Source organism: Aquarana catesbeiana, linkage group LG03, assembly GCF_042186555.1.
Source record: "Aquarana catesbeiana isolate 2022-GZ linkage group LG03, ASM4218655v1, whole genome shotgun sequence".
NCBI classification, from domain to species: domain Eukaryota; kingdom Metazoa; phylum Chordata; class Amphibia; order Anura; family Ranidae; genus Aquarana; species Aquarana catesbeiana.
In genome coordinates, this window is record NC_133326.1 from 272,091,883 (window position 1) to 272,119,790 (window position 27,908).

At 39.3% G+C, this 27,908-nt stretch overlaps 1 protein-coding gene across 4 annotated transcripts in view; it reads left to right on the top strand.

Annotated features, from left to right (window-relative positions):
* CPSF6 (cleavage and polyadenylation specific factor 6) overlaps positions 1–21,655 on the top strand; it is a 45,169-nt gene extending 23,514 nt beyond the window's left edge. For 2 of the 4 annotated variants that reach the window (XM_073620071.1, XM_073620072.1), the window contains exons 8-10: positions 5,697–5,850; positions 6,282–6,475; positions 21,500–21,655. In XM_073620071.1, coding sequence (XP_073476172.1) covers positions 5,697–5,850; positions 6,282–6,471 — 344 coding nt within the window. In that variant the 3' untranslated portion in view covers positions 6,472–6,475; positions 21,500–21,655. The remainder of the gene's footprint in view (positions 1–5,696; positions 5,851–6,281; positions 6,476–21,499) is intronic. The other 2 variants (XM_073620073.1, XM_073620074.1) reach the window with 1 other exon arrangement.
* The last annotated feature ends 6,253 nt before the right edge of the window (positions 21,656–27,908 follow it).

Consider the following 27,908-nt stretch of genomic DNA (forward strand, 5'->3'; position numbering starts at 1 on the left):
GATATATATAACAGTTATTTTCTCCCAGTACTAAAGTTCAGTTTTTGGTAGTTATTGCATTAAGAAATATAGTGCATTTAACTATCATTAATGGTTTCAATATGGAGAACTGCAAGCTGGATAGTCAGTGTCATTCAAAACATCATAGTTTAGCAATCTTTTGTTAAAGTGACCTCCGACTGACCTCGCAATTGCCTAAGTCGAATGATGCACATGGGATGGCGGGGCCAGACTTTTTACCATTTTTTTATTTAAAAAAAAAAAAAAGATGCTTTTGCAGGATGGGAGGAGGGGTGGAATGGAAGCAACATGAGGAAGAGGGTGAAGGTTTGTTTGAGCAAATGCAGCATGTTTTTAGCTTTATCTAGCTTTGCATTTGAGATTGAAATGCATTCCTTCACAGCAGCATCTGACTTGCTTTTGATCTTCGTTCCAAGGATTAGCCAATTATGTACCATAATGCATATTACTTCCCCCCCCCCCCCCATTCTTTACTAGTAAGGAACTGAACGCTGGCCATTGTCAGTAAAGGGTTTTTAGTTATGCTCATACTGTTACAATCATGATTCAATCATTATTTTTTGGAACTGAAAAGCTATTGTGTACACTAGGGATCGACTGATATCGTTTTTTCGGTGCCGATACGGTACTGATTTTTCGGCCACCTCTCCTGTCGATAGCCAATATTTTTGGCCGATATTTTGTACATTAAAAAAAAAAAATTTCCAGTGTTGTACATTTTTAGGTTTTGAATCACTGTTATTGCTGTCACAAGGAATGTAAACATCCCTTGTGACAGTAATAGGCAGTGACAGGTACTCTTTATGGAGAGATCAGGGGTCTATAAGACCCCAAACCCCTCCTTTGCACTTCAAAGTATTCAAAAGTCAAGATCTGCGTTTTTTAATACTTTATTTTTTAAAACTGGCACCTTTTAAGATGGCAGTAATCCAGGAAGTGATGTCATGACATCGCTTCCGGATTACTAGATCCAAGACCCGAAAGAAGCATTGGATTTGTTTGGGTCTTCGGCCAGCCGGCGGACGTGCCAGCTGGTTGCTCGGGCCTTCCGGTGGGACAGGAAGGTGGGGGGGGCGCAAACAAATGTGTTCAGTAATTAAGTTATGTGTAATAACATGGAATGACAGAGAAAAAATATTGAATACGCTAAAGGAAAATTTATTTAATGCTTCGTACAAAATCCTTTGTTGGTAATGACAGCTTCAAGACGCCTCCTGATTTTTGTCAAGAATGTCTTAGTACATTTTTTCCATTCATCATTCCTTCAATAAAATGAAGTTTGCCAGCACTGTATACTGAAAAATAGCCCCACACCTTGATGTTCCCACTTTCAAACTTCACTGTTGGTATGGAGGTGTTATTGGGGTGATGTGCAGTGCCATTTGACCTCCAAACATGGGGGGTTATTTACGAAAGGCAAATCCACTTAAAAGTACACTTGAAAGTGCAGTCACTTTAAATCTGAGGGGCAGATCTGAAATGAGGGGAAGTTCTGCTGGTTTTATCATCCAGTCATGTGCAAGCTAAAATGCTGTTTTTTATTTTCCTTGCATGTCCGCCTCGGATCTACAGCGACTGCACTTTCAGTGCACTTGTAAAGTGGTTTTGCCTTTCGTAAATAACCCCCACGGTGTGTATTATGGCATCCAAAGAGTTACATTTTGGTCTCATCTGACCAGACTATACTCTCCCATTATTTCACAGGCTTGTCTAAATTTTGTGCAGCAAACTTTAAAGAGCTTGCATGGTGATTGTGTATAGAGGCCATGGCAGTTGAGTGCATTACTTATTGTTTCCTTTGAAACAATTGTACCTGCTAATTCCAGGTCTTTCTGAAGCTGTCCACAAGTGGTTCTTGGCTCCTGGACAACTCTTCTGATTCTTTTCACTCCTCTGTCAGAAATCTTGTGAGGAGCACCTATACGTGGCCGGTTTATGGTGAAATGATGATCTTTCCACTTCCGGATTATAGCCCCAACAGTACTCACTGGAACATTCAGTTTAGAAATCCTTCTGTAACCAATGCCATCAGTATGCTTTGCAACAATAAGGTTGTGAAGTTCTTGAGAGCTCTTTGATTTTACATATCATGAGCTGTTTCTTGTGTGACACCTTTTTATAGGCCATCAGTTAAGACTGAACCAGCTGATATTAATTTGCACTGACAGGCAGGATTGCTTTCTAATTACTGATAGATTTTAGCTGGTGTCTTAGCTTGTCATGCCTTTTTGCATCTCCCTTTCTTCATGTGTTTAATACTTTTTTTTCCTGTGTCATTTCATTTTTTTACACATACTGTGCATCCGGAAAGTATTCACAGCACTTTACTTTTTCCACGTTTTTTTAGAGCCTTATTCCAAAATGGATTCAATTCATTATTTTCCTCAAAACTCTACAAGCAATACCCTATAATGACAACCTGAAAGAAATTTGTTTAAAATCTTTGCAAAAATGAAAAAATCACAGGTGCATCCTGTTTTCACTAATCGTCCTTGAGATGTTTGTACAGCTTGATTGGGGTCCACCTGTGGTAAATTCAGTTGATTGGACCTGCTTTGGAAAGGCACACACCTGTCTATATAAGGTCCCACAGTTAACAGTGCATGTCAGAGCACAAACCAGTATAAGGAATTGTCTGTAGACCTCCTGAGACAGGATTGTATTGAGGTAGAGATCTAGAGAAGGGTACAGAAAAATGTCTTCAGCATTGAAGGTCCCAATGAGCACAGTGGCCACCATCATTCATAAATAGAACAAGTTTGGAACCACCCTTCCTAGATTGGGCCTCCTGGCCAAACTGAGTGATTGGGGGAGAAGGCCCTTAGTCAGGGAGGTGACCAAAAACCAGGTGGTCGCTCTGGCAGAGCTCCAGCGGTTCTCTGCAGATAGACCCGAACCTTCCAGAAGAACCAACCATATCTGCAGCACTCCACCAGTCAGGCCTGTATGGCAGAGTGGCCAGATGGAAACCACTCCTCAGTAAAAGGCACTTGACAGCCCGTCTGGAGTTTGCCAAAAGGCACCTGAAAGACTCTGACCATGAGAATTCAAAATTCTCTGGTTTGAAAGAAAACAAAGATTGAACTCTTTGGCCTGAATGGCAAGTGTCATGTCTGGAGGAAACCAGGCACGCTTATCACCTGGCCAATTCCATCCCTAAATTGAAGCATGGTGGTGGCAGCATCATGCTCTGGGGGTGTTTTTCAGCGGCAGGAACTAGGAGACTAGTCAGGATCGAGGGAAAGATGAATGCAGCTTGCTTAAAACCTGCTCCAGAGCACTCTGACCTCAAGACTGGGGAGAAGGTTTACCTTCCAACAGGACAATGACCCTAAGCACACAGCCAAGATAACAAAGCAGTGGCTACGGACAACTCTGTGAATGTCCTTGAGTGGCTCAGCCAGAGCCCAGACTTGAACCCGATTGAACATCTCTGGAGAGATCTGAAAATGGCTGTGCACCAACGCTCCCCATCCAACCTGATGCAGCTTGAGAGGTCCTGCAAAGAAGAATGAGAGAAACTGGCCAAAAAAATGTGTGCTAAGCTTTTAGCATCATACTCAAAAAGACTTGAGGCTAAAATTGGTGCCAAAGGTGCTTCAACACAGTATTGAGCAAAGGCTGTGAATACTTATGTACATGGAATTTTTTTCGTCTTTTTGTTTTTTTTTTAATAAATTTGCAAAGATTTCAAACAAACTTCTTTCACATTGTCATTATGGAGTATTGTTTGTAGAATTTTGAGGAAAATAATGAGTTGAATCCATTATGTAATAAGGCTGTAACATAACAAAATGTGGAAAAAGCGAAGCGCTGTGAATACTTAATTTCTGAACTTATTGGTTTTGGTTTCTTTGCATTTATGGATTGCATGGGTTGTTACTGACATGTGGTGAAAATTTCATGTCAATAGCACCTTTTGAAATGTATTTACCTAGAAAAATGGTGATGTGTTAAGGGGGCACTCTGTCTGGAGGAAAAAAAATGTGATCTACAAATACGGAAAGGTTTCTTCACAGTAAGAGCTGTGAAAATGTTGAATAGACTCCCTCTAGAGCGATCTTGTTCTGGCCAGCTCAGTAGACTTGCTTTAAAAAAGGACTGGATTCTTTCCTAAATGTACATAATAATTTAGTAATAATGTAACTGGATACTAACATTTTATAGGTAACGTTGATCCAGGAAATATTCAATTTGCCTCTTGGGGGTTCAGGATAGAATTTTTTTCCCCTGCTGGAGCAAATTGAATCATGCATACTGTGCCTTAAGGTAAAAAAAAAAATACTTGAGCCTTTAGAACCACTTTAAGGACACAGTGGCTAAAAACATGAATCTTTGTTTTAAGGCTTTTTTTTCTCTAGTGGGACCTTCCATGAAGCCTATCGTTGCTTCTGTGCAGATCTGTGAGACCCTTGTAGTCTGCTCTTAACATTTCACTTTTGACCTGGGTTCTATTCTCGCAGATCCTTCTGCACTTCAGCGCTTGAAACTTCTTGCAAAGGCTTTATGGTATTGCATGGACAGACTTCGGGATTTCCTCAAGCAGATGTCCGATCTTGGCCATCTGTCTGTTCAATTGCACCAAATTCTTTGACTTTAATTATGGCTTGCTGAACCAGTTTTTGCTCCCTCCTTCCTCCCTGATTCATGCCTTCTCTGCAGAGGTTGAAGGATTTGCCGGCTGCTCTTCAGCAATGCCCGCAGAGGAGCAATTTCAGGGTTCTTACACTGACCTGTTCATCTTCTGGGCCTGAAGGTCTTCCTTCAGATCCAAAAGTTTCATATGAAGTCAGGCAGGTCAGTCATTGCACCGCTGCAACAGGGGTATCTGCTGACATTGGTTGACATCAAAGAAGCCTATTCACTCATATTTATTTTTTAAATTTTTTCTACATTAGCATATTGTTTTTTTTAGTGGGAGACTGTCCTTTTCGTTTTGTGGCACTGCCATCTAGCTTATCCATAGCTCTTCGGGTCTTTACAAAAGTCTTGCCATCTGTTCTGACTTTTTCCTTTCTCTCAGAGTGTCCACATTGTGGGCTACATGGATGAACTGAAGGATTCTTTCATCCTGGCTTTAAATTCATGCTACGGATTGTGCAGACTGTGGGCTTTTTGGCAGTTTGTTTGATGTGTTACCCTTTACTTTTTTTCTTTTAACGTCTCGGTTGACTAAGGGCACTTTCACACTGGCAGCGCCCTGGCGTCGGCTTTACCGTTGTTTTTTTTTTGGCCACTAGCGGGGCGCTTTTTACCCACCACTAACGGCCAAAAAAGGGTTAAACGTGCCTGTAAAGCACCGCTGCCCATTGTTTTTAATGGGCAGGGGCGCTTTAGGAGCGGTGTATTCGTTTTTAACGTAAATTGTATTAGCCTTTACTTTTTTAATTTTGGATAAAATACTAAAATACTAAAAAGTGCAGATCGTGTACCGTGTGATGTGCATGGGATTACAGTTAAAAAATATGGTAAGGTTTGTCTTGGGCAATAACTAATTTTAGAATGCATGCTGAGTTCCTTCAGAAAGTCAAGCTTGGAATAGTATTGTGGTAGTCAGTACCATTTTTAAGCTTTCAGTATGTTTTGATTTGGGGCCAGTTGAAATTTGCTTTGCACTGCCTGTGAATGAAAATTACCTTTTTTGTGATTTTTATATATTTTTTTTTATTTTGCAGGTGATTATGGAAGCGCTATTGAAACTTTGGTGACAGCTATTTCTTTAATTAAACAGTCCAAAGTGTCAGCTGATGATCGTTGCAAAGTACTCATTAGTTCTCTGCAGGACTGTCTTCATGGAATTGAATCAAAGTCTTATGGTTCAGGGTCTAGGTAACTTTTCTGTCCTGATAATTTCAGAATGTGTTCCACCTGTGTCTTTGTATAGAAAAACTACACATGAAGTTTACATGTTGAAAAGCACTGAATACCTTTTCATATTTCCCTCACTGGCCATTAAGAAATAATTCTCTTCTCTCCTAGTTTCTATCTGGCTATGAGAGCTTAATCATGGCGGAATGCAAAAGACTGCCAATAACTTCATCTAGTAAGACTTTTGTTTGGTTTCAGTCTTGAGGAGAGCAAATAATGACTGATACCCAACCTAAACCTGAAGACCTGTTACTATACTGACTTTTAGCAGTGTTAACTTTTAGGGAAGCCTTGCCTTATTGTTCCTAGTATGTCATATTGGAAAGCCTATTTTTTGTTAAGAAGGAATTGTTTTAGTTGTGAGGGGAAATTAACTGAATGATTTCCTTTAGAAGACGTGAGCGTTCAAGAGAAAGGGACCACAGTAGGTCACGAGAAAAAAGCAGGCGGCACAAATCTCGCAGCCGAGATCGCCATGAGGACTATTACCGGGAAAGAAGTCGTGAACGTGAGAGGCATCGTGATCGGGAACGGGATCGTGACAGGGAAAGAGACAGAGAGAGAGAGTATCGTCACCGATAAGCAGGTGGGTATATTAAGAAAAGGAGCCAAAGGTATCATGGAGCAAAAAAGTATTGTTGATTGTGAAAGATTTCATATCCGTGTGCAACACTGTGAAGGTGACCACAGAAGAGGCTTCTTGTCTGAAATCATTTGTATGCATTGGTAAGTAGCGGCTAGCAACTAAATGTCCTCTGTAAAACATGGATTCTACTTTTATACCAGACATTTATAGAAATATTTTTTAAGAGGCTCCCCAAGTTATCCTAAAGCCTCCTAATGGGTTTAAAGAAAAGTGTCTGGTGCCAGTAGCAACCATTTATGGTCAGACTGCTGTGCATTCTTTCATATCTGCGCTGTGGAATATTTTGTAATCCCCATTGCTGAATTGTTAATCGCTTGTTCAGCCACATTTATGCTGTGGGCCAGCAATCAAAATAGGACTGTTTTGGTTATAACAAGATGTTGGCTCTGTGTTAGGATTAAAGCGGAGTTCCACCCCAAAATGGAACCTCCGCTTATTTGCTTCACCCCCACCCCCCCAGTGCCACAAATTGGCACCTTTCGGGGGGGGGGGGGGGGGGGTTAGGAATGGGTACCTGTTTTTGACAGGTCCCTGTCTCCACTTCCGGGAGACGCAAGGCTTCGCTGCCGGAAAAATGCCTCCGATGTGTCTCAGTACCAAACGTCATTCCAGCTGATATGTTGATCAGCTGGCATGACATCCACACAGCATATTCACAGATAGTCTGAGGCATTATCTGACACTATGCAAACAGGAGGGAGAACGTACTCGCTGTTAGCCTCGCTGTTGCAGGGCGGGTTCTGGGTGTGTTGGAACCCGCCCTTACACGCAAAACCCGTCGTTCAACACACTAAACCCACCCTGCTGCAACACACACAAAACCCACCGTTCAGCACATGGAAAACCCAGCCTGCAACAGCGAGGCATAATCGGACAAGTACGTTCTCCCTCCGTTGTTTTCATAGCGTCGCCAGATGCCTCTGACGATCTGCGCATGCGCTGGGTTGCCGTTACGCCAGCTGATCAACATATCAGCGGGAGTGACGTTTGGTACTGCGCATGCGCAGACCCATCGCAGGCAGTATTCGACAGGACACGGAATTCCCATAGTGGAGATGGCGGCGGCAGCACCTGACAGCTGATCTGAAAATCGGCTGGGGTGCTGACATTGCAGGCTCCCTGGACAGGTAAGTGTGCATATATTAAAAGTTAGCAGTTACAGTATTTGTAGCTGCTGACTTTTCATTTTTTTCTTTCCCCTGGCTGGAACACCTCCTTTAAAGCAAAGTTCCACCAAAAAATGGAACTTCTGCTTTAAGTGAAGGTGACCCCCTGACATGCCACATGCCTCTTTTTAGGGGCACCCAGCTCCCATTTCCTCCCAGGTCTCTTCTCCCCCCTCCCTCCGTGCAATTCACCTCTCCCCCCTCCCTCCCTGCAATCTTCTGGGACACGTCACAGAAGATTGCCCAGCCAATCGCTGTTCGCGCATGCGCAGTGCTTGCCCGGCTGTCAGAATGCTTGCGGAGAGGAGCGGGGCTTCATTCGTCTGGATCGTGGGACAGGTGAGTGTCTGATTTATTAAAATTCAGCAGCTACACTTTTTGTAGCTGCTGACTTTTATATGGGTGGAACTCCACTTTAAGTGCAAAATCCACTTTTTTATTGTTCTATGCCTAATAAATCTACCTCATTGTCATGTGCGAAAAAGATAAATAAAATGGTGTTCATACACTGCATTTTTAGCCTAAAGATAGTTTAGGCACATTTTTCAAAACATGCATTGTATGGGAATGTGCATTTACATGTGTCCATACATATTGGCATGCAGTTTGGTACATTTCTGATGATTTCAATAGGATTCAGAAAATAAACAGACAAGGGAGAACGAGCCCTCCATGTAATGTTAGGAGGCCTGGGGTGGAGTTGGAGGTCTTGGCAGGCTTAAAGCCAACTCTGGGGAACCAAAAGTCCTCCATTGCAGTGCGGCTGTGCCTGCACTATGTTTTTAACTGCTGCTTTATGTCTAGGGGACAGGAAAAGCACTTTTACTTACCCAATCCTCCACTGCTCTGGCGTTGGACTGCCCCCCAACATCTTCGCATCCTGTGTGAGCCCTGTATCAGTCTTGAGGACATCGGAGGTCCTTAAACCGTTGGAGCATAGCAGAGTAGAGGCTGCAGGGACCAGTGTAGCGGTGCAGAAGATTGGGTACATAAAATTGCTTTCCCCCTAGACATAAACAAGCAGGTAACCCTTGCAGTGTGGGCGCAGCCCCACAGCAAGGGAGGAGTTTGTTCTTCCAGAGTTTAGCTTTAAACTTTATTTTTTTTCTTTATTTTATATATATATATATATATATATATATATATATATATATATATATATATATATATATATATATATATATATATTCTATCTATCTCTTTCTCTATATATCTATATCTATCTCTCTCTCTCATATATATAATATCTCTATATATATATATTCTATCTATCTCTTTCTCTATATATCTATATCTATCTCTCTCTCTCATATATATAATATCTCTATATATCAATTTTGACTTAGGAAATATTTGTTAAATAGCATTGGTTTCATGGCATACGCTATTTTTTGTCCCCTCTCCTCTCACAAATAAGGTGGATTGTTTCAGTCACTTTATTTAATTTTTTTGGAGTGTGCCTTTTTTTTATATTGAGCAGCAACTTGGAAGACATTGTTCTGCTCGTTTTGCTTTGCAGTGCAATATAATCCACCTCCCCACAGCCTAAAACCATGTTTAACAAAACTTTCTCATCAAAGTGGCAAATGTTTTATTATTTTATAGAAACAATGTGTGTGGAGCATTGTAACCACCTCCCCTTAAAGAATAGTGTGATCAGTGTGTTGGTATTACGAAACTATTTATAAAATCAAAATCTATTTTTGTGGTATGATGTTCCCACTACTATTTTGCAAAACTCGTTTCCAGGTATTTAGTAATGGTCAAAATGAGAAATCGTGAAGTATTTTGTTTATGTTTTTAAAGTCAGCATTGCTATTTTAGCAATCCCTCCCAGCAAAAAAGAAAAAAAATATGGTTCAAACTTGCCTGTCCTGCTGCCTGGGACACTGAACTTCTTTCTTGAAACTCTAAGCTTGCTAAAGAGTCTTCAGCACCCTCTGAGTGAATCAGCTACCTGTGTCCTCCTCCTGCACTTTGTGGTTTCTGCCACCGAAATTTTAAAATTTTGTAAATTTTTATTTTTAAATGTTATTATAAGCTTTGATGCAAGTACACATCACAAATTGCTTCCATTGAGCCCCTATGTCAGGGATATGCAATTATTGGACCTCCAGCTGTTGCAGAACTACAAGTCCCATGAGGCATAGCAAAACTCTGACAGCCACAAGCATGACACCCAGAGGCAGAGGCATGATGGACCTCCAGCTGTTGCAAAACTACAAGTCCCATCATGCCTCTGGGTGTCATGCTTGTGGCTGTCAGAGTTTTGCTATGCCTCATGGGACTTGTAGTTCTGCAACAGCTGGAGGTCCGCTAATTGCATATCCCTGATCTATGTGATAACAATAGAGTTGAGTGGTGGGAAAAAAGTGTAAAAAAATTAAAGTAGCATATGCCTTTCTAATTGTGTATTTTTGTACTCTAAATCAAAATAAGAATTTATTAAATATTATGTGGTTCAAAAACAAACAATTAAATTTCCCTCCCCTCAACAACACCATTCCCTGCCACTGAAATGTTTTTGTTTTTTTTTCTCTAAGAAACCTGCCCCATTGACACGCTAACTTAGACGCATGCCTCAGGTGCCCAAGTATGAAAACATTGATTGTGCTACAAAGATTCAATATCGTTGTGCATGCCAATGTGAGAGCAATAATTCTCTCGAACCATGATTTCAGGTTCACTCTAAACTGATGATCTGTAAGGGTTTTAAATTGTTGCCTATAAAACATTGTACCAAAGTTAGGAACTGTTTTCTGGGGCGCACACAATTTTAAGGCTTGATGTGTTTGGTATCTATGTACTCAGCACAACCTAACTTTTTATATCTTAACAAAATTTGGCTACTGTATTGCATTTATGTGCACAAAAATTAAGTAATGTAGTTTTACTTAAAATATGCTCTTGATAAACCATTGCATTTAATATTGTTTGACATAAAGAATTGGAAATACTACAATTTTATTTTACAGGATCGCTTTAAAAAAATTGTTAGGGGTTTTAATTCAGGCCTAAACTGCAAAAAAGAAAATGCAAAAACAACTGTTGCAGCAAAAGGGTTTAAACCACAGCACAGCTGGGGGCCAGGCATTTGATACTCGCAGAAATGGCTACAAATTTGATTTAAAGGCAGGTAATGGTAAAATGAATGGATAGATGGCAATTGTGGGGGAGGATACACTACTTCAGGAACATAAGCATCGTATTTCCTGTATTGAAATAATGGAGCCATAAGATAAAAAGGTGTGAACAGGCAGGTTTTTTATTTTGGAAGAGACATACTATGTACTGTTTCTTCTGTAGTAAAGGGTGTTGGTTCTTGCCTGCCTTTTCACAATGGACTTTACAGTGTACACTGAGCTGCGCAATTTCAGCATTTGCCTTGATAAATGATCTCCTGTATATGCACGGGAGTCCTATCATTTCGGTATGGCCAAAGATTCCAAACCTAGAAGAAAACCAGTCAAAGGGATTGGTGGCTGAAACAAAGCTTGCTGACGTTGCATTGCTGGAGGGGAGGTGGGTATAGTTCTGCTGTAAGTTACCTTTTTTTAACTTGTTTATTAATAGGGCTGTATACACTGGGACATTCAATTATATTAGGCCTTTTCTCTTTATTTTTAAGCTCTTGCTGCTAGTCGTATGCATATACGCAGCCGCTTGGGAGGTGGGCCTTACTGCTGAGTGGTCACATATATGCGACCCCGTTAAAACAACCCACCGTGCTGAGAGCATGCTCCCTGCACACTCCCAGCATTGTAGCCTTGGGGATCAGTAAGCTCCTGATGCATACTTGCTTGTCGGGAGCTTTCCAATAATGTGACCCCTGTGACAGCCAGTCACATCGGTCAAATGCTCGCATCTGCCTCCTGGCTTTTAGAACTCTTAAAGGGCCCAGGAGGTGGTTGGTGCAGAGGGGTTAATCATTTTGCCAGTAACACACTTCTGTCCTGGGTAAAGTGGTCTTGTTGTTTTTTTTGCCTATTGAGAGCCAGGATACAAATTTTCACTACATATAAAGAAACATGGGTACAAGTGCTGAGATATGTAGCCTCTCAGCCTTTATAAAACAGTGACAGTGTGGGACTATATAATCTACATTGCAGAGATGTCTGGTGTGTAATTGTGTGTTTGTTTTTTTTTGTTTTTGCTTTTTTTTTTTACACTGCAAAAGCTATGCTAATGGCTTGTTTTCTCAAACATGTTTTGCTTACAGTACACTATAAAGAATAAAATCAGACTATGGGTAGTGGAATAGCATTTTATGATTTAGCAAGTGTCTCATGGCTTTGGCACAAGTGTTAACCACTGAACTTGGGTTCTTTGGAAGAAAGAATCGATTAGGTTATAAACCTTGTCCAGCTACTACTGAGCCTCCAGGTATAAAATGGTGCTACTGGTTTAATCTACCAGCCGCCTTCTCCACAGGCATGAGCATTAATAATGTTTTACTCATGTAGGTCTTTAAGATAGAACAGAGTAGCATTTTGTTAGGGTAGGTGCTGCCAGTACCTGTGAACGAACTGGATGGCTTTTTCCTAACTAGCATTGCTTGCAGTGGACCTGCACTCCCTGGTGTGCCCCAAGTTCTGCAGGCAGTGTTCTCTGGAACACGAAACGCATGCCTTCTTGAGGTAGTTCTGTCACTTTGCCCATTCATGATTAAACCGGGGCTTTTCCACTGTACTTAGAACCTAATGTTGGCTTTGTTTTGGTTTTCTAATTCACACATTCACATAGAACAACACGGTGTGCTGATGACTAGGGCATCGGTCTTCTGTTCAGGTGAATTGCAGTCTGATCACTGTTTTTCATGTTTGTTCTTCAAATCCATTATATTGGCATCACCCTTTGAGAAGTTTTTTGCCCAGTTAAGTGAGAGTCCGGTTATTGGCTCAATTTGAGTCAAGGGCTTGGTGCTGCTCAATAAACAGGCCTGTACCCATCAACACTAATGAACAGCTTTCATTTTTCTTGTCCCCATGCCACTTGACTGCCCCTGCCCCCACATTCACCCTGGAGCCCTCATGTCACTTCACAGCTGCTGGCCAGTAGAGGAGAGAACGATTCTGCCAGCCCTGGCATTTCTGCGCCCAACTAACCTATTTGCTAGTAAGTTTTTTAAAACCGCTATGGCAACCTGATGACTGGGAAATGTTCAGCTCTTTATGTGTGTGTGTGTGTGTATGTGTATGTGTATAACATAAAAATATATAATGTATATTTGTGTGTAAACACTTTAGGCGTGCCTATGATTTTTTTTTTATCTTTTGCAAATTTGCACAGCCATGTTGGCTTATGTATTGTCTATCCTTAGCAAGTTGTTGTAAAGGCAGAAGGTTTTTTTTTACCTTGCCTGTATAACCTGCATGCAGCTCTGCCCTTGGCACCCCCCACCTCCCCTTAAATACCTTCCTCAGCCTGATTTTGATCTAGCAATGTGCACAAGAGCCAAGACTCTCTCTGCTATCTCTCCTCATGGCTCAGATACAACGGGAGCCATTGGCCCACTCTGCTGTCAATCACAGCAGTCGCACCGTGGGGCTCTGGAGCCAGGAGCATTGGTAAGGCATCTAAAAAAGAGGATCGGGGCTGCTCTGTACAAAACTATTACATGGAGCAGGTAAGTATAACACATTTCTTCTTCTTTTTTTTTTTTTTTTTTTTAAATAAATCACTTTAAAGCACTATTAAACCCAAAATAAAAAAATTGTTTATATCGCAGCTTACCAGTCCTCCAATGCGGTGGCTGCATTTGTTTTTGTTTTTTTTTTTTCTTTTCACCTGGTGATCTGGTCAATAATGCACTTACTGTCTCATTGTGTCTCCACTCTGCATAGAGGCACAACAGAGCCACCTTTGGACAGTAGCATTGTCAGTCTGGAGTGAAGGTAGTGTTAGATACATGAGCAAATAGATTATGCTAACATATTAAAATCAAACTGATGCTAACACTTTTAAAACGGATATAGCAACAGTTTTATTTCTTTTTTGAGGGGGGCCGTGATAGGGAATAGACTAGTCAAGTTTAGTTTTACAGCATGTTCAAATGCACATGCAGGTTAATCGTAATTAAAAAAAAAAAAACTTATGGAGAAGTAAAAGTACTGCAAGTAAGGTAAAATAGTTGCTATTTATGTGCTTATACCTACACTTTAAATTGGTGCCAGGGTCCCTTTTAAGGCAGCTAATTTGAATGGACTACCAATACGCTAAAAATGGGAAGAAAATCATTTTTTTGTAATGCAGTGCAGCACAGTACATGGCAGGTTGTTACCATGCGCTGAAATGGCTTTAGTTGCTTTAGAGCAACAGGGTTCCATTGAAAATGAATGACACTGCAGTGCACAGTTGTGAATGGGACCTTGAACGCCATGAATCATTTGGCTTTAATAACTTACTGTGGGCTAGCTTGGATGAAGACTTCTCCATTTGCCATTACTGTGTGGAAGCTAGGGATTCCATATTCCTCTGTAGAACCTTTGTAGAATACAGTAAGCAGTGTCCAGTTTCAGAGGGCTATGAGCAGCCTCCTTCTACTAGAAAGAAGTTTGGAACTGCCCTCTATTTTTGTCAGTGAATAGTAGGCGTCGTCTGATTAGCCGATATGGAGATTGTGACATCCTCTGCTCCACCTCGGCCAATCAGAACCCACCTATAGTTATGGCATATGTAGAAATCGCTCTATCAAAACTCGTCAACAATTAGTTTTTAAAAATTAAATGATTCCTGGAGTAGTTCTTTAGTGAAACCTGTGACCACTGCTTGGTCGCATCATTAGATGCAAAGTAAAATCTTGTAAGAACTGTGGAATTTTGCCCTGCTGATGACAAAAACAGCACCAGTTCTTGTATTTTTTTTTTTTTTTTTTTTTAAGTGCATGTGAATCCTCCTCTCGTGCCTTGCTTGCTTCAGTAAGCTGGGTGCATGTAGTTACATGAGGGATTCAATAAAGTAAAACTTTGGATTGCGAGCATAATTCGTTCCGGAAGCATGCTTGTAATCCAAAGCACTCGTATATAAAAGCAAATTTTCCCATAAGAAATAATGGAAACTCAAATGATTCTTTCCACAACCATTTATTCACAAGTCCTTCAGTTTATAGCCCATATAAAAAGATTATAGCAATGTGATAGGTTGTGTAACCACAAAATGTATATCCACAAATGGCAGCTTCCACAAGGGGATTGGAAGCAAAATCCAGCAGGAGCTAGAGAGTATAAGAAAGAGAGGCACCTCTAAGTGTAGCAATATGGTTACATTTAATTAAGGTACAAGATTTAGCAACTCACATGGTTGATGATTAAAACAGGCACATCTAGGTATGCAGGCATCTACGGTAAAGCTGTTTACATATACCATCCCTTGCACCACCGGCTTTCACCGATGTCAGTCTGCAGTTGTGACAGGGAAGACTACCCTGCAGTAGAGCAATCTGAAAGCGAGGCTTGAACCGCTCGTGGAGTGCAGCGTGGAAAGGACGACGTCAATGGCAGTGCGGAGGATGGTCTAGGTGGACAGCTTTATTCCGGATGCCTGCATACTTAGATGTGCCTGTTTTAATCATCAACCATGTGAGTTTCTAAATGTTGTACCTTCATTAATGTAACTGTATTGCTACACTTGGAGGCACCTCTCTTCTCTTTTATACTCCGTTGTGACAAGACGCTACTTGTATATCAAGACATCGCTTGTATATCAAGTCAAAATGTATTAAGTGTTGCTTGTCTTGCAAAACACTCTCAAACCAAGGTTTTACTGTAGTTTTTTAAATGATCAACCCCTTAAGTATTTTTTTTTTCCGTCAGACTTACACATGGACATTTAGACTCCTGTACAGCTAGTAGATCGGTGCAATGGCCTATTGTTCCATTTGTGGAAAACAATAAACTATTGTTGTACATTAGGTAACCTTTTTAATTGCAAAGAGACAATTGTATTAAAACTGCAATACAGACATTTTCTCGTAGGCAGTTGGGATCACACCAGAGTTCCAATTTTAAATTTACTCAGGCGGACATATTTCCAGCTAAAATAATATGCATCTTAAAACAAGTAGTTTACATTTAACTACAGATAACAAAAAAAAAACGAAAGTACTTTCCTTCAGTTGCATATTCAATTTCAGTAGATTTAACTTCAGTATTGAATGGTATTACTTTTTGTTCAATGCACTTTAAAATAATATTTAGTCCAATTTCATTTTTTAATAAGAAAAAAACAAAAGTGTTGGAAAAATTTGTTTTTGTAAGACATGCTTTCTTTTCTGTTTACCGGTCACAGTTGCTAAGAATGAACGATTAGAATTCCAAAACTTTGTGACTCGTTTACCTATTGTGATTTTGGACTATAATTTATGCCTGGTTTATCATGTTGTGTTTCACTTTTTCATCATTAAAAAAAATCTTTTTACATTGTTTGTGTTTATACAATTTCTTGTATAGTGTATCTACAAGTGCAAATGCATAATTGGCTCTAATGTTGCAACAAAAAGCATGACTTTTAAATGAGATTCAGTGCTACTGTGTAACATTGAGGTTGATTTACTAAAATTGGAGAGTCGCACAATCTGGTGCAGGTCTGCAGAGAACCAATCAGTTTAGGCTTTGTCGAGGCTTAATTGAACAAGCTGAAGTTAGAAGCTGATTGGTTACCATGCCCAGCTGCACCAGATTTTGCACTTTTAGTTTTAGTAAATCAACTCAACTGACTTACATGATACTTTTAAGTGTCCTTATACCCTACAGCTCTTTTGCCTGACTTTTGGAAACTTTTGGAAAGAAGTACACGTTTCAGAACCATAAAGGTACAAAAGTTCAGGACTGCAGTGCATGCATGGAGTGGTGCCTGCACACTCTTTTCTTTAGACATTTTCCCCTGGTAGTTCAGGAGCCCTAAATCCCAAGCCCCTGTAATCTGTAGATTTCAATGCTTGCAGTGTTCATCACTGACCCTGCCCCTTACAAATACATACATATTCTTATTGATCCATCACTGTGATGACCAGTCTTTTTGGCACAGTTGAAATGTATTAGAAGGGATGGGCCATCTTTCAATGTGAATCAAAAATTGAACAATCTTTCAGTTCACTGCAGCCTGTGATTTTGTGGGCTCCTGGGCTGCAGAGAAGAAAACTAACCAAGGGTATGTGCAGGCACTGCTTGGTATGTGGATTACACTGCTGTTACCTGTTTGCTATCCTAATGCCGCGTACACACCAGCGGACTTTACAGCAGACTTTGCCCGGCGGACGGGATTTCGTCAGACAATTCGATCGTGTGTGGGCTCCAGCGGACTTTGTTTTCTCAAAAGTTGGACGGACTTAGATTTGAAACATGTTTTAAATCTATCCGTCGAACTCAAGTCCGGTCAAAGTCCGCTCGTCTGTATGCTAGTTTGACGGACAAAAAGCCACGCTAGGGCAGCTATTGGCTACTGGCTATGAACTTCCTTGTTTTAGTCCGGTCGTACTTCATCACGTACGAATTCGATGGACTTTGTTGGATTGTGTGTAGGCAAGTCCGTTCGTTCGTAAAGTCCGCCGGGCAAAGTCTGCCGTAAAGTCCGCTCGTGTGTACGCGGTATTAGGTGTATATTTAAGCAGGTAGCTAGCAAGACAGACTTCACCTAACTTGAACATTCAAATACATGGATGATTGACATGTCTTTTATATATGGAACTGTCATATACACAAGGCACGTGTAAAGTCTTGGCGTTTTGCATACACCAGTGTTTAAGGTCAAATTTTAAATTTTATGCTGTGATTTTTGTAAATTGGTGAAATTGATTTACATCATTTTATATGTAAACCTTTGTAATACATGTCCTAGTTTGGAAGAGTTCATTAAATAGGACTTGCCATAGTCAAACGGTGACTATCTCACCCACCCATCCTTTTTGTTTTAGCAATTTTTCTAGATAAATTCATTACAATATGGCTTTTTTTTTTTTTTTTTGCTTAAAACTGACTTAAACTTCTACAGAATCTCTTTATTAAAATTACTGAAGCAGTAAAAGGTGTAGGTTTGTTTTTTGCTCTGCCATCCCACTGGGATTTTGGGTCTAGTACCCATTCCATGTTGGATTACAAGCAGTGCTTGGTGTTGCAGTGTATGTATCATCAGTGGACTGGCATCTTGAAATAGTAAGGTGTCATAAATTATTATTACACCTACTAATTTCTCTTTTTTTTTTTTTTTTTTTAAACACTTTAATGTGTAGTTTGGTCCGCTTTAAGTCAGTTTTTTGCTTGTATGTAATGATCTATATATCGGTGTGAGCAATCCACTTTTGTGGCCCTGTGTCAGAAGAATACTGCACTTGGGGTTTTAAAAAATAAGTTGGGAAATGATAAAAACTGAATTGATAAATAGTGTGCATGACAGCTTAGGGTTTTTTTTTTTTTTTTTTTTATAACGCACTGAACGTGTATTCACTAAATATTTCCTGCAGGTGAACCACTGTAATTTAAAACACATGTACAAGGAAGATAACACCTGAAGTGAATGTTTGCTGAATGTCACGTTCACTGCTTTATAAATATACCCCTTCCTGTTTAAAAACGCTCTTACAAATAAAACTAATGAAAATTAGTTTTTTGTTTTTTTTTTTTTCATTTACTTTATTCCCCCTTTATCTGTTTATAAATATAAGCCTATCCCTAGTTTTGCAGACATGATAATACTTGGTGAAATATTTTGCTGATTTACAAGAAGGAAGAAAAATTTGCTTTCTGACACATATTGGCACTGACACACTAGGCATTCACAGTTTGTTGTTTTTTGTAAAAAAAAAAAAAAAAAAAAAAATCCCCCTTTTTTAAAAATAATTATGGCCAAAAGGAGTTAAACTTTTTTAAATGTTAAATATATTTATACTGATGTTACAATTCCTTTAGTGCTGACATTTTTTTGGTGTCCATGCTTTGTATATTTAATCTAACAAAAAACAGCATTTAGTACACTGTAAGTAATAAACATGCTTGTAATAAACTGTCCCATGGACCAATACTGTAAACGATGACATTTTGTAAACCTTGTAATTTTCTGTAACATTCACAACTATTTGCTGTAAAATATTCCTTTTGTAAAGAACTGCATTGATATAGCCTAACTATATTGATTGGTAGGCTTTTAGTATGCTGTATTTAACGCTGGCCAGACTTGGTTACAAAGATTAATAGTGCTTACTTATATTTAACAAAACAAACTTATAGGAAAACCTTATTTTTCGTTGGGAACAGATTTGTGGTCTTGTTACATAGACCAAACGTTCTGTTCAGTTCCTGCTGATCGTGATCTCTTGGTGTTTCTATATGGTCATAAGGCATTTTTTTTTCTTTTTTTGTATTTAAAATGTATACTAGCAAGTAATACATTTTTTTTATGACTTATTTTGATTACATATATTCAGAGAGATGAAGCCCAAATTTTATACAGCATGACAGGTATATTCTTAGTGTCATGCCTATCCACACTGCTTCATGGGTTGAAGTAAATCTACTTTGTTTTTTTTGGTATATTTTATTGGCTCATTCTACATACTTTCTTAACGTTTTCTTACTACACCAATACCTGTAAAAAAAAACAAAAAAACAGTCCTCTTTAACGTGTCCTAATCAGGAGCGTTTAGCATACTTTGCTGTCTTCATATTATCGTACGTCTGCATTTTTATTTATTTTTTAACTTGTTGGGTTGGTAATTTTGATTTCCAAGTAACTTTTATTAGGAGCACATAGTGTTGAAATATTTACTAAAGCAGTACAATATATTATTGTCTTATGTCATCAAGAACTTTGACTAGAAATATAAATGTTTTACTTAATAACGCACACAAATACTTTTAATTTGACTAATGCTAAAAGAAATATAAGTATACTATTTTGCCAGGCATTTTTCTCATACCTGTGAGTGTAGAATCAGGACAGTTATCTTCCACTGTTTTCATTGAGAGAATGCAGACTTAAGCCGGCCATGGAAGATTTGAATCTTGGTTGGTTCAGCAGGGACTGGCTGAGATTCAAACCATCTATGGGCAGGCTGATTGTATACAAGTCAATCCATCGATCGACTTGGGTACAACCAGCATACTGGATTTTTACATGCGATTATTGCCAGTGGCTATAGCAGCTAGCAATAATGACTGTGTTCTCCAGGCAGGGACTGTGGCCACACATCCCCACCGGGAGAACACTATGGCTCCATCGGAGGGATTCCCCTATCAACACTGTGTTGATGGGGGAATCAATTGCTTTTTTTTTCTTGCAGGAAAGAAAATCATATCCTCTATGGTCTGCTTTTAGTAATGCTTCTGATGGCAACTTTTCTCTGTAAATAAATTGACAATTGCATATTGTATGCTTTAGCAAATGTTGCTTTTGTCCCATTTTTTTGTATATACTGCTTTAGCTTTGTAACGTGTATACTTGGTATGTATGTAATATATTTTTTTAAATGTAATAATATATCAGGATTTTTAAGAAAGTTGCATCTTAACTTCATGTTGAGCTCATGCTTGCCCTGGGTGATGTTCTAGTTACAAGATAGTAAAATTTAAATTTTTCAAAACTGATAAATCTTATTTCATGGATGTCATTTAGGCTTAGTTTTAGTCTGAAATAATAATTTTATACCAGTAACCTTCACTATTTAATTTTTTTATTGTGTAATATTTTATATGTTAAGCATTTCTTGATACTTTTTTCATATTTATTTCGTAGCTAACAAAATGTTTATCAAAACAGTAGGAATTTGGTGTTCATTTTCAAATTGTCATAAAATAAATCACTAGGATTTACTATGAATTTTTACAATTACAGAATTTATTTGTACTGGCTGTTTAGTGGAAGAGGACTGTGATTTAAAAAACACTTTTTATATTTTTTTTTTATATAATTTATTGCAAGCTAAACAGTTGGGCTAAATTTATTAAAGGAGTTTGAGGCTGTTCACTAAGCAAAGTAAGTCTCCCCTTAGGTTAGTAAACAAGGTGAAGTTGTGTATGCTTTGAATACCAAATCGCTCAAGGAAAATGGGGGGGGCAGGGGAAGGATTATTTTCACATTCGATAGTTGGATGATTGAAGTACCAGAGCTTTACCTTATTTGCTAAATGCACAACAGTCACTTTGCTTAGTGAACAGTCTTCATTCCTTCAGTAAATCAACCTAAGTGTATTTAAAAAAAAAAAAAAAGCTCCAATAAAAATTTTGAAAAAAAATTGACCTTACTACATATGTAATTGTGTTAATGTATTTAAAATGTCTTCTAAGTGCAGTTAGCATGTTTCTGTTGGTTAGAATATGTAATGCATCTTGCAGACTTTTAAATGTAACCTTTACCAAACCTTTTTAGATTTCAACCTTTTAAAAAGCAATTTTTTAAATTCTTAGTATACATATATGTATGTATATTGTGTGTTTGTTTTTTTTTTTTTTTTGTTTTGTTTTTTTTTTTGTTTTTTTTTCTTTTATGATGAATAGACTATTATTATTATTGCACAGGTTTGCGTGTTAGGTGTTGTCTTAAAGCTAAGAATTTTGCTTGGATATGAGACCCCACCTAATACTCAGTTATGATTTTCTGTAAAACACGTTTTTACAATTAAATTCTTATATGCATGTATATAAAATACATTGGCTATTTTTGCTGCATGTGATGCCTTGGTTATTTATCAAAATATGGCATCAATTTTAGTATGTTGTAATTGCTTACAAAATGTTTGTACAATTATCAGAGATTTTGTATGTTATGTACTGTAGCAAAAATCTACATCACAAATCTTAAAACGTTACAGCTGAAAGAAGAGGAACATCTTTAAAGATCACATGTTCATCTAATGGAAAAGAAGATACTTGGCCATCAGTTTGCTACATATGATTCAACAGCTCAAAGTTACGGATAAAAATGAGCAGATCTAGATGTGAATAAAGCAATTCTGCAAACATGGTAACCAGTAGATCTACTTTTATTTTTTATGTTGCATAAATGTTTTATTTGAAGGAAACCTGTGTGACTTAAACCTTTATTAACTCTTGCAATTTGGGTTTATACATTATATTTACAATTTATAATGTACAAGCAGTTGGGAAAAAAAACGCTCTTTCTTGTTTTTATAGTTGTTTATTCCTGTTAAAATGTTCGTGTCCTGATAATGTCTGTAAATACCACCTCAATTACAGTAGATATAGTGTTGTAATAAACTGTTTAATGGGGCTGATGTGTAAAGCTTTTCAAGTTATTTTGCTGTTTACACCTCAGGGAAAGGTTTGATTTTGGCAGTATGTTCTTCCTTTTTTACAAAACAGATTTTATTTCACATACACTGAAGTTTTTAGAGATGCATTAGCATAGTTTCCTGTCTCATTTATTTATTTACTAGATAAACACATTTTTATACATTGTATTTCTCGACCAATAGCTTGGTTATTGGTGGTTATTTGGCTGTGGTCTGTGTCAAATACAAACTCAATACATTCATTTGAGACCAGCCGTGATTGTGTCCTTAAATGGTTAACCATTCCATTTGTTTTTGATTGTATATTGAAAAATAAAATGTTAGAATATTGCAAGAAAATGGAATGTCACTATTGGTGTTGCAAATTTGATTTTGGGAATAAAAAAAAAAATCCAGATTGGCTACCGCTTAACTGGCAGCTTGCCATCTCATTAATTATGAAATTACCACTTCTCCCACTGTATATAATGGGTGTTGGCGTTAACTTTCCTTTCTACCCAAAATTATTTTTCTTTCTGTGAAAGATTTATAGTAAATTACCACCACATTTTCGTGAGGCCATGTATGTTTACAAGTTTCCAAGACCTTTGGTGGCATGATCAATTTTCAAACTGCTTCGTTGCTGTTACTGTTCTGTTAAACAGGTTCTTCCATTTAGTGGAGAAAGTATTCTCTGCAGAATATATTGTGAGTAAAAAAAAAAAAAATTCTAATTGGGAATGTTTTTCACACTGTGTAGCAAGCCAAGGAATGTCCATTGCTTGTATTTGTCTAGGAACCATACCATCAGTGTTTTGTTGTAGTCAACTAACAAATTTTATTTTCATAAGGGATTTTTGGACTGTAAAAGACCCAACATACCCCCCACCCCAGAAAAACATGTTTTTTCTAGTTTTTCTGACGTGTTTAAGACTTTTTTGCCTAAAATAACATGTACACAGGTAAGTATTTCATCACAGTGTATTTTCTCAATATTAGAAGATGTATTCTAATTCATTTTTTTAAGATAAACCGGTTTTGTATCCTATAAGCTGTAAAAATAGGCTTTATAAAACATTGTCCTCAAATTATTTTCCACTTTTATGAAACTGTTATTACATGCATGGCTCTTCAAATCAAAACTGGCTGGAGCATTGCTCTGTAAATATTCTTTTACTGCTGATTTTAAAAAATAGCCTGTGATGTTGTGTGTACATACAGATGTCTAGAGTTAGGAAATTTTGTTTATGGACAAAATGTTTTTTTGTTTTGTCCCCCCCCATCTGGCCATCCTGTATTTTTTGTAGTTTACATCTTATTGATGTAAATAACACCTATGTGTTATCAAGTTAAACTTTATTTTCATACATAGAGATTTTAATGTGGTACAATTATTTAGCTATTGCCAAAATATTGTAAACTGTGAAGTGCGTGAATTGAAATTTGCTCATTATTGTGAAGTGTTTTGTTTTTGTTTACCAGTCCAACTATTTTATAGACGCATGTTTGGGTGTTCAGATTTTTTTTTTTTTTTTTTTTTAATGCTTTTTAATTATTCAAAGATTAAGCTGTGAAATATTGCTATAAATAAACTTGTTTTCATCATATGTTACTGTTACTGTTTGGTTTTGCAAGCCAAGACTGCTGCACTATAAGTAAACTGCAAATGTATTCCTTGCGCGAACTGTGTATATAAACACTAGACTTTTTTTTTCTATTTATTCACACAGAATCGTGTATCTTGGGGAACCTGGAAACATTTTCTGTATATTTACTAAATAGGGCTTGTGTCAAAATAGGGATTACACTGGCAAACAAATGTAGTCCAGCCCAGGATAATTTGCCATCATGCTAGTGTCCTAGGAGGATGTGTTCTTCCACTCTGTTGGAAATAGTCTAATCAAATTTTTGCTAGCATCGATAGTTCTTCACGAAGGTGCTCCCCCGCTTTCCAAAGAGTAAAGAGCATCTATTAGTGTATTGCAGACACTTGGCTTGCATCTCAAATGTATGGGTGCAGGAGGAAAGGTCCAGGTGCCACAGTTTAGCTCCCAGTCCCCTCCTTGTTTTCTAATCTCTAACCTTCCTGTCTCATTGCACAGATTAGCAGATCTCTAGCTTGCTTTCTAGGAGCTTTTGAAGCAAGGAGTCATTGCCCCAGTTTCTGTGGCTGATTGGTTGCAGGAATTTTTCACCAATCTGTTCAGTTCCCAAACTCAAAAAGGGCATCCTCCCCATCCTTGATTTCAAAGCACTGTATAGGTTCATTTGCATTCAGCGATTCTGAATGGAATCCACCAGGTCTGTCATCCCCTCTCTTCACCAGGGAGACAACTGTGGACATAAAGTATACATACCTGCATGTCCCCATATAGCTCACCATTCAACTCTCATCTGCACCCCAGGCATTCACCAATGTGTTAACCCCACGATTAGCTCTGTTTCACTGATGAGATACTTAGATGACTACCTTCTGAGGCTAACAGTTGTTACAGGCTGTGTCTGACAATGCAGCCTTGACTGCTCACATGTTCCATTGGTTCAGATAGATTCTGAACTCTTAGAAATCAGTGCTGGGTTTAGTCCTAGACACTGCTCAGGCCAGAGTATTTCTCCCTCAGCAGAAGTTCCAAACTTCTATCCCAGACTTTAGTCCAGGAGTCGTCTGACTCTCTGCTCCAGACGATTACAACACATTATTCTTTTATTGTGTGACAAATCAGTCCTGTCCATACAGATTGTTTTTGGCATAGGTTGTCCCTGGCCTGTTGGTTTAGAAATCCAGCCCTGAAATTGGGAAAGTCCGTTCATCCTGCCTTTTGAAAGATTATCGCAATGGATGCTAGTCTGTTGGACTAGGAAGGAATCTCATCCTCCAAACTATGTCCTGGAGTTTTGAGCAATCTGGCTATCTGTTGCATTGGGCCATTGTGCTGTAGGGTCACTGTAACCAGGTTCAGTCAGACAACACCATGCCTGGTGTACAAAAAAAAATAGAAAATGTTAAAAAGGGCAGAAACATGGTTCAAAAACTGAAACGGTTTTATCTTCTGTTGTAGGCATCCTCTAGTGGAAGCGCTGGTGCTCTTGTGAGTCTTTTGTTGGTATATTATGCAGGATCGAGATGGGAGGGCATGCTTCCGATCTTCATTTTTCTGGTTTGGCCTAGGTACATGAGGTTCTGGTTACAGGTCTTAGATAAGCTGCTTGTGTCGGGCAACACAGTTGCCTTGTGGAGGTGGTGGGGCACTGGCGAGATTAGAATGGGTCACATCTCCTGGGGTTACCAGTGCAGTGGTGGTTAGTGACACTCAGCTGATTTGGACCCCTGTTTTCCAGCAAGGGTCCCTATATACGGGTCAGTAGGCTTTGGGGTCAATCCAGTAAAGTTTACCGCATGCGATAAGTCACGTGACTCATTTGCATAAATGATTGCATGCGGTAATGTCCAATTCACAAAAAATTTAACGATTATGCGCTATTTACTGCAAAATGAAAAATGGCTGGGGGCCACATCCTAAACAGGTGAATCATCAGCTGTCAGCGGCTTCCCACTGACAGCTGAATGTAAAAAAAACATGCCGGCAATTAAAAATTATGGGGGGGGGAAAAAACAGTGTGGGGTCCTCCCCAATGCCTACCATGCCCTTCGGGTCTGGTATGGATTTTAAGGGACACCCCACACCAAAATTAAAGAAGAAGAAAAATTGGCGTAGGGCCAGACCAAACCCCCCCCCCCCCCCCGAAAATCCATAAGAGACCCTTATCCAAGCATGCAGCCTGGCAGGGAGGAATGAGCAAGCTCCCCCCCCGCCACATACCCTCAACTTGGAGGAGTGGGTGCTTTGGGGTGGGGGCTCTGCTAGATTTCGATAAGCCCCCTGCCTGCAGACACCCACAAGCACCAGCCAGGGTTATGAGTATAAGGCTCTTGTCCCCATCAACATGGGGACAAGGTGCTTGGGGGGGGGGGGGCAGAAATGTTTCCTTTTAGAAATTTCTATGCATGCTTCTGTGGTGTATTTTTTTTTCCCCCTTGTAGGCTGACAGCTGATGAGTCATCCTTTGTTAAGGACTTGGCGGCCAGCTTCCCGGCCTGCTCCTTAGCAACTAGCTCAATGCAGTAAAGTAACGCATGAAAAAAAATGTGGTAATTACTGCTCAATCAAGCAAATACCGCATTTGTTTAATGCAAAATTCTTACTGAATTGCACTTTCAAAACCGATTTACTGCAACAGCTATTTTATTGGCCATTATTTAACTCTTGGTGAATTTGACCCCTTTGTGTCAGATGTCAAAGAGGAGGGGAATGTTGGGGATTAGGGGTCCCAAATACTTATGGGTTGGGAGCAACCTGGGTGCAGCCCCTGTGCAATGTATCCCCTGGGACTCTGGGTGTTCTGTGGGGATCTGACTCGCTTTACCTATCTGGTAACCCTACTTCTGGGGCACCTTCCTCCTGTTCCTTGTGATAAGGGAGGAAATCCTATTTGTTATCGTTGGGTAGGGCAGCAGCCTTCTGGGATAATTGCCAGCTCTGACCACCTTGGCCACAAGCCTAAGCTTTTCCCCTCTCCCTGGTAACGGAGGATGAACCAGGAAGATGAGGTATAGAAAGAAGAGACTTTTCCAGTAGAAAGGCACATAAAAAAATCCTCCTCCAAGGAATCTACTCTTGAAAGAACCCCAGAGTCAGTTTATCTAAAAAAATAAAAAAAAGCCCAAAAAAGGACCTTTGGGTATTCTTGCGAAAATAGTCGGGACCAGTTTAAAGTTATCCCAATTCTTCTGCTCTAAGGTTACAGGATTTGGATCTTGGCAGTCGTCATTGTCAATTCTTTTACGTACTTCCCCATTTTAAGGGTGTTTTTAGAAGTGGAATGGGCTCACCCTGACAAGATGTGCCAAAAAAAGGTTTGGTCAGCAATACCCCTCAAGAGAGTAAGTTCACGAAGAAATGGAGTTTGCCTTTAGTGTATCTGGCAGTTTCTGGTGTGGGCCAAAGCCTTAAGGTTTGGGCTTGTTGCATTACGAGGTAGAGGAATCCCACTAGTGGTGGTATCAAAATAAGTAGAAACTTGGGGGATTTGCCATGTGCTCCTAACTTCTCTGTGGGTGCCTTGAAGGATTCCATACAGCTACTTTCTCGGCTTTGGGTCTTGTCCATACACATGCGCAGCATCTTATGACCGAAGTGTTGGTCAGCAGAATTACCCTGCAAAGAAGCATGTTGAATGTTTATATGGATGGGCGTGCTTCCATGATCTAAAAAAAAGGACACAACCTGCTTTAAAGTGCTAGTGCACAAATCCCAAAGTACTCACATAAAAATTACAAATAACTGATATTCTTGCTATCAGCCATATATGAATGATCATTCAAAGATAGTATACATTTAAATTCATAGTGATCAGCAAAAAGTGTGAGTCTACATGGAAATCTTCCAAAAAGTGCAAAGGACAAGGACAACAGGTAAGTGCTCCTCTACATGCTTCCTCTTTCACACTTTTTGCCGATCACTATGAAGATAAATGTATACTATCTTTGAACGATTATTAATATATGGTTGATAGCAAGAATATCACTTATTTATTTGTGGTTCTTTTTAGATTTATGCACTAGCACTTTAACCGGTTCCCGACCAGCTCGCGTACATTTACTGAGGCACAATGGCACTGCTGCGGGAAACTCCATATGTATACAGGGTTTCCTTTTAAGAGCCACCAGAGGGCGTTCCCGCTGCATGGCCGGGGGCACCTCATGCGCATGGCTGGCGGGCGTGATGGCCACGTGCACGAGCGTCAGGACCAGGATTCGTGTGTGTGTAAACACACAAATCCCTCTGCTGTCAGGAGTGGAGACATGTCGTTTGTTCCTAGTAAGCAGGAACAGCGAAATGTCTCTCCTCCTACTCGGTCCTATCCCCATACAGTTAGAACACAGTGAGGGAACACACATTTAATCCCTTGATCGCCCCCTAGTGTTAAC